General features: G+C 45.8%; 1 protein-coding gene across 2 annotated transcripts in view; it reads left to right on the top strand.

Annotated features, from left to right (window-relative positions):
* CASC3 (CASC3 exon junction complex subunit) overlaps positions 1 to 6,991 on the top strand; it is a 33,890-nt gene that overhangs the window by 17,014 nt on the left and 9,885 nt on the right. The window contains exons 4-6 of one of the 2 annotated variants that reach the window (XM_032279768.1): positions 5,361 to 5,534; positions 5,624 to 5,775; positions 6,339 to 6,515. In XM_032279768.1, coding sequence (XP_032135659.1) covers positions 5,361 to 5,534; positions 5,624 to 5,775; positions 6,339 to 6,515 — 503 coding nt within the window. The remainder of the gene's footprint in view (positions 1 to 5,360; positions 5,535 to 5,623; positions 5,776 to 6,338; positions 6,516 to 6,991) is intronic. The other variant, XM_032279769.1, reaches the window with a different exon arrangement.

Below are 6,991 nucleotides of genomic sequence, written 5' to 3'. Positions count from 1 at the left end.
CAACCTCCGTCTCCTGGGTTCAGGCAATTCTTCTGCCTCAGCCTCCTGAGTAGCTGGGATTACAGGCACGCGCCACCATGCTCAGCTAATTTTTTGTGTTTTTAGTAGAGACGGGGTTTCACCATGTTGACCAGGATGGTCTCGATCTCTTGACCTCGTGATCCACCTGCCTCGGCCTCCCAAAGTGCTGGGATTACAGGCTTGAGCCACCGCGCCCGGCCCTTGAGTTAGTTTTTATATGAGAGTTGAAATAGGGTCTAACTTCATTCTTTTGCATGTGATGATTTTGGTCAAGGATTGGGATATTTATATTTAAGGTTTTATTTTATCTTTTGTTTTGTTTTTTCGAGATGGAGTCTTGCTCTGTCGCCCAGGCTGGAGGGCAGTGGTGCTATCTTGGCCCACTGCAACTTCCATCTCCTGTGTTCAAGTGATTCTCCTGCCTCAGCCTCCCAGGTAACTGGGATTACAAGTATAAGCCACCACCCCTGGCTAATTATATTTAAGGTTTTGAGAGCAGCCAGGGGTGGTGGCTCACACCTATAATCCCAGTTCTTTGGGAGGCCAAGGCGGGCGGATCACCTGAGGTCAGGAGTTCGAGACCAGCCTTACCAACATAGAGAAACCCTGCCTCTACTAAAAATGCAAAATAAATCGGGCGTGGTGGCACATGTCTATAATCCCAGCTGCTTGGGAGGCTGAGGCAGGAGAATCCCTTGAACCTGGAAGGCAGAGGTTGTGGTGAGCTGAGATTGCACCATTGCACTCTAGCCTGGGCAAGAAGAGTGAAACTCCATCTCAAAAAAAAAAAAAAAAAAAAGTAGAGGAGTTTTATCTAAAATAAAAAAGCATAGCAGTTCTAGGTAAGACTGGTTTGGAGTGCAGCCATGGAAATGGATGGCTGAAGTGCAGGTAAAGACTGAACTCAGTGCTAAAGTCTTCAAGTTAATGACAGGTAGGCCTGTGGCTTTGAAGGAGACAGGGTGTTGTTTTTTTTAGAGATGGAGTCTCACTCTGTAGCCCAAGCTGCTGTGCAGTGGTGCAATCTTGGCTCACTACAACCTCCGCCTCCCGGGTTCTAACAATTCTCCTGCCTCAGCCTACCGAGTACCTAGGATTACAGGCACATGCCCCCATGCCCAGCTAATTTTTTTGTATTTCAGTAGAGATGGGGTTTCACTGTGTTCCCCAGGCTGGTCTCGAACTCCTGAGCTCAGACAATCCACCCCCCTTGGCCTCCAGAGTTCTAGGATTACAGGCATAAGCCACCAAACGAGCCAGGATTTATTAAAATGAGGCTAGAGAAGTTAAATCTGGAAGCAACATTGAGAGTAAGGAGGATACGAACCCCCTCTTTTATTTGAAATATGTGGGAAGTAGAAGAATGAGCTAAAACTTCTGCATTAGAATTTTTCAAAGGAAGCAATTCCTTCAGGGGAGAGCTAGTAAGAATTGGAAAGAGTACACTGAAGTGGTGGGTGATATCGGGAGTTTGTCTCCTCTGGAAAAGGGTTTTGATGACATCCCTTTGCCAAAGCAGTGTGACCATGTGGTAGCACCTTGGCTTCAGTTAGACTAAGCTTTACTAATTTGGAGCTGCCTCAGCACTATGCTATTTGTATCTGTTCTGCCCTGGAAACAAAATTAGTTTTTCACTTGGAATAAAGTTGCCTCATTTGACATCCTACCACAGATCAGAGGGTGGAGCATAAAACAAGGTTTCCTTATTAATCATGTGATAATACTATTTAAAGGTTTTTTTTTTTTTTAAGACAAGAGTTTTACTCTGTCACCAGGCTGGAGTGTAGTGGCATGATCTCAGCTCACTATAGCCTCCGCCTCCTGGGTTCAAGCAGTTCTCCTGCCTCAGCGTCCTGAGTAGCTGGGACTACAGGCGTGTACCACCATGCCCAACTAATTTTTGTATCTTTAGTAGAGACAGGGTTTTACCATGTTGGCTAGGATGGTTTCAATGTCCTGACCTCATGATCTACCCGCCTCGGCCTCCCAAAGTGCTGAGATTACAGGTGTGAGCCACCACACCCAGCCTGTTGAAAGGTATTTGAATTAAGTCAGTATGTGTGTGTGTGTGTGTGTGTGGCGGTGGGGGGGTGGTGAATTAAAGTCATATACGCCAAGTTATTGTAATTTCTGCTTGAAAATCTGCACAGAACATAGGATCAAGGAAAGAACTGAATGATTGCCACCTACCCATCCCAATTTTGAGAAGGAATAACTTCATGTAATTAAGAGAAATGGGAAGAATCAAGGGTGCTCAGTTGTTAAAAAGCCATAGGTAAGGGCTTGATTCCGATAATGTGGGTATAGTGAGACAGTCCCCCTCTATTCTGTTACCTTTCTCAGAAAGGAATCCTAACCAAAAACCCTCAAGGCCAAAATAGTTGACTTTTGAACAATATGAGAGTTAGGGGTGCCTATCCTGTCGGTGCAGTCACTCATGCTATTCTAATTCAGGCACTTTAGGGGACCAAGACAGGAGGATCAGTTGAACCCAAGAGTTTGAGACTAGCCTGGACAAGAAAGCAGGACCCTGTCTCTACAATAAAAGGACAAAAATTAGCTGGGCATGGTGCCACGTGCCAGTCATCCCAGCTACTTAGGAGGCTGAGGCAGGAGGATCACTTGAGTCCAGGAGTTTGAGGCTGCAGCAAGCCCTGATCACACTACTGTACTGTACCCTGAGCAATACAGGAAGACACCATCTGTTAAAAATAAAAAGGGGTTGGGCACGGTGGCTTACGCCTGTAATACCCAGCAGAAGTGGGCGGCTTGCCTGAGTTCAGGACTTTGAGACCAGCCTAGTCAACCTGGTGAAACCCTGTCTCTACTAAAAGTACAAAAATTATCTGGGCATGGTGGTGAGTGCCTGTAATCCCAGCTACTCAGGAGGCTGAGGCAGGAGAATTGCTTGAACCCAGGAGGCGGAGGTTGCGGTGAGCCGAGATCGCGCCATTGCACTCCAGCCTGGGTAACAAGAGTGAAACTCCTTCTAAAAAAAAAAAAAAAAAAAAAAAATTAGCTGGGAATGGTGGTGCCTTCCTGTGTTCCCTGCTACCCAGGAGGCTGACGCATAAGAATTGCTTGAACCTGGGTGGCGGAGGTTGTAGTGAGCTGAGATCGTGCCATTGCACCCCAGCCTGGGTGTCAGTGCAAGATTCTGTCTCCAAAATAAATGAATAATTAATGTATATAAAGGGCACCTACCCCTGTGCAGTGAAAATTCGAGGTATAACTTTTGACTCCCCCAAAACTTAACTGTTAAGTCAACTGGAAGCCTTACCAATAAAATAAACAGCCAATGAATACGTATTTTGTATCTTATATGTATTATGTACTGTAGTCTTACAATAAAGTAAGCTAGAGAAAAAAATGTGATTAAGAAAATCATATTCACCATTAAGGGAACATTCACTGTTAATTCAGTGCAAGTGGATCATCATAAAGGTCTTCATCATCTTTGCGTTGAATAGACTGCAGAAGAGGTTGATCTTGCTGCCTTGAGTGACAGAGGCGGTGGAGGGGGTAGGCAGGAGAGGCAGGCATACTTGCTGTAACTTTTATTGAAAAAATTTGCATAGAAGTGGACCTGAGTAGTTCAAACTTCTTGTTTTTCCAGGGTCATCTATACCCATGCTGAGCAGGGAAAATGAAGAAGGATTAATTGGCTTGTCTGGGCCAACAGGCTGACTCAGCTCTGTTTGAGGAGATGGCAGAAACTTAGAGTTTAAGGTCTTCTCAATCAGGAATTAAGGAATCTCACATTGAGCCTCTTTGACCAGATTATTGGAACCAGCCTGGGTCTTGAGTGACAGGGCAGTCTGGTTCAGGTCAAATGTTAGACCCAGTAGGAGAAGGAGAGACCAGTGTACGTACATCTACCAGGTTTCAGATGTAACCACCAGTGAGGACTAAACCACCTTTCCTTGAGTCCATATCTCTGTGTCCTCGTAGGTCTCTGTAGCCGTAGCCCTGCCACTTTAGGGCCAAATCTGGGGAGGACAAGGAGAGGAGAGTCACCTTATTCTAAAGTCAGTCCCTTTATCATGAGCCATAGCTGCTATTTTTTCCTACCTAAAACTAGCCACACATCTAATTTCCTGACCCTTTCTAATGGCCTCTATTTAGGGGATGGCCTAATTATCCTCCTTTGTGTGTAGGCCCAGGACTTTATCTGTCATGAGCAGTGTTATCCAATCTTGATATAGTACAAGAGGGAAGAAGATAGTAAAAAGGAGAAAAAGAGACAGCACTTGGACTTTAATTTTTAATTTTTGTTTTTGAGATGGAGTCTTGCTCTGTCGACCCAGGCTGGAGTGCACTGGCTTGATCTCGGCCCACTGCAACCTTCACCTTCTGTGTTCAAGCAACTCTTCTGCCTCAGCCTTCCAAGTAGCTGGGACTACAGGTGTGCACCACCATGCCCGGCTAATTTTTGTATTTTTAGTAGAGACAGGGTTGTACCATGTTGGCTGGTCTTGAACTCCTGACCTCCTGATCCTCCTTCCTTGGCCTCCCAAAGTGCTGGGATTACAGGCATGAGCCACCATGCCTGGCCATATGTTGGTCTTCTTGTATGTTAGGTATTGTATAGTAAGTCTCCCTTGCATTCATATCCTCTGGGCCCGTTAGAGGCTGCTGCTGTTTGTTTGTTTGTTTGTTTGTTTTTCCAGACAATTTTCTCTTGACACCCAGGCTGATGTGCAGTGGCACAGTCTGAGCTCACTGCAACCTCTGCCTCCCGGCTAATTTTTGTATTTTTAGTAGAGAGAGGGTTTCGTCATGTTGGCTAGGCCGGTCTTGCACTACTGACCTCAGGTGATCCACCTGCCTCGGCCTCCCAAAGTGTTTGGAATGTAGGCGTGAGCTACCATGGCCAGCGAAAATAGGGTCTTTATCTTCTAGAAATAAGGATAAGAATTGATTTGTTTGCTTTTCAGTTCTATATTGTGGTAAAAGTTTATCAATAAATGTATTCCTAGAGTAGAAAATTAAAATGCCGCAGGGCATGGTGGCTCACACCTGTAATCCCAGCACTTTAGGAGGCCGAGGCGGGTGGATCAGGAGGTCAGGAATTCAAGACCTGCCTGGCCAACGTGGTGGAACCCTGTCTCTACTAAAAATATAAATATTAGCCAGACGTGGTGGCATGCGCCTATAATCCCCACTACTTGGGAGGCTGAGGCAGGAGAATCACTTGAGTCTGTGAGGCGGAGGTTGCAGTGAGCCAAGATTGTACCACTGCATTCCAGCCTGGGTGATAGAGCGAGATTTTGTCCCTGGGGCTGGTGGGGGTGGGGCTAGAAAATGCACCATTCAGATCTTATCTGCACTGCTGACAGGGAAACTTTTTTCAGGGTGAAGAAGGTGAATACAGCGAAGAGGAAAACTCCAAAGTGGAGCTGAAGTCAGAAGCTAATGATGCTGTTAATTCTTCAACAAAAGAAGAGAAGGGAGAAGAAAAACCTGACACCAAAGGCACTGTGACTGGAGAGAGGCAAAGTGGGGACGGACAGGTCAGTACATCCCCCAGTCCTCCGTTGTAGAGGCTCGAATAGGGACTCTGAGTCTTGGAAGAGTAAGGATCCTTTTATCTGTCATCTAGGAGAGCACGGAGCCTGTGGAGAACAAAGTGGGTAAAAAGGGCCCTAAGCAGTTGGATGATGATGAAGATCGGAAGAATCCAGCATACATACCTCGGAAAGGGCTATTCTTTGAGCATGATCTTCGAGGGCAAACCCAGGAGGAGGAAGTCAGGTAAAAGCTGCTGCTGCTGTCTAACATGTATTTTAGACATGTAGGCCAGGCACTTTGCTAAATGCTTTGTCTGTATTATTTCATTTAATACAACATTTTTAGTTAAGCATTGTGATTATCCTTGTACAAATGAGGAAAGTAGGGCTTAGAATATTTGGTAACTCTTGGTGAGGCAGCTAAGATCCAGACCTAGAGCAGTCTGTTTCCAGAGCTCATCTTTTCTTAATTATTATACTTTTGCTTTTCTTAATCTGAAGCGTAAGACCTCTGAGATGTGAAGTACTTCATAGGCTGCATTTTAGGAGAAAGGAGATGTTTCAAAAGTACTGAATGGCATGAAATGAAGTCTTTTCTCATTTCTGTGTCTGTTGTATTTGAGCCCAGCAGGCCCTGAGGTTCTGTGATCCATACTTGCTTTGGGGACGCCCATTTTGAATAATCTCTCTCGGATAATGAAACTACATGAAGTTCCTGTTGTTCCCCTGCCTGACGCTTTTTGTTCATGAACATCTCTACTTGGAGAATTCTGCTTACCCAAGACACTTTTCCTTCATTTTATCCAGGCCCAAGGGGCGTCAGCGGAAGCTATGGAAGGATGAGGGTCGCTGGGAGCATGACAAGTTCCGGGAAGATGAGCAGGCCCCAAAGTCTCGACAGGAGCTCATTGCTCTTTATGGTTATGACATTCGCTCAGCTCACAATCCTGATGACATCAAACCCCGAAGAATCCGGAAACCCCGGTGAGAACTACTGGGCCAGCTGTGGTGGCTTGCACCTGGAACCCCAGCACTTTTCAAAGCTGAGTCAGGAGGATTGCTTGAAGCCAGGAGTTTAAGATCAGCCTGGGCAAAATAGTGAGACCCTAACTCAAAAAAAAAAAAAAAAAAAAAAAGGAGTGTACACTATTGGTCAGGCATGGTGGCGCACGCCTATAATCCTAGCACTTTGGGAAGCTGAAATGGGTGGATCACAAGGTCAGGAGTTCAAGACCAGCGTGGCCAAGATGGTGAAACCCCCGTCTCTACTAAAACTACAAAAATTAGCTGGGTGCGGTGGCAGGTGCCTGTAATCCCAGCTAATTGGGAGGCTGAGGCAGGAGAATCGCTTCAATCCATGCAGCAGAGATTGTAGTGAGCCGAGATTGTGCCACTGCACTCCAGACTCTAGCCTGGGTGACAGAGTAAGACTCCGCCTCAAAAAAAAAAAAAAAAAAAAA

Source organism: Sapajus apella, unplaced genomic scaffold (assembly GCF_009761245.1).
Source record: "Sapajus apella isolate SASKATOON/1434 unplaced genomic scaffold, GSC_monkey_1.0 scaffold12, whole genome shotgun sequence".
Lineage (NCBI taxonomy): Eukaryota > Metazoa > Chordata > Mammalia > Primates > Cebidae > Sapajus > Sapajus apella.
The sequence above is the reverse complement of the archived record's forward strand: the minus strand, read 5'-3'. Positions and strand labels throughout refer to the sequence as shown.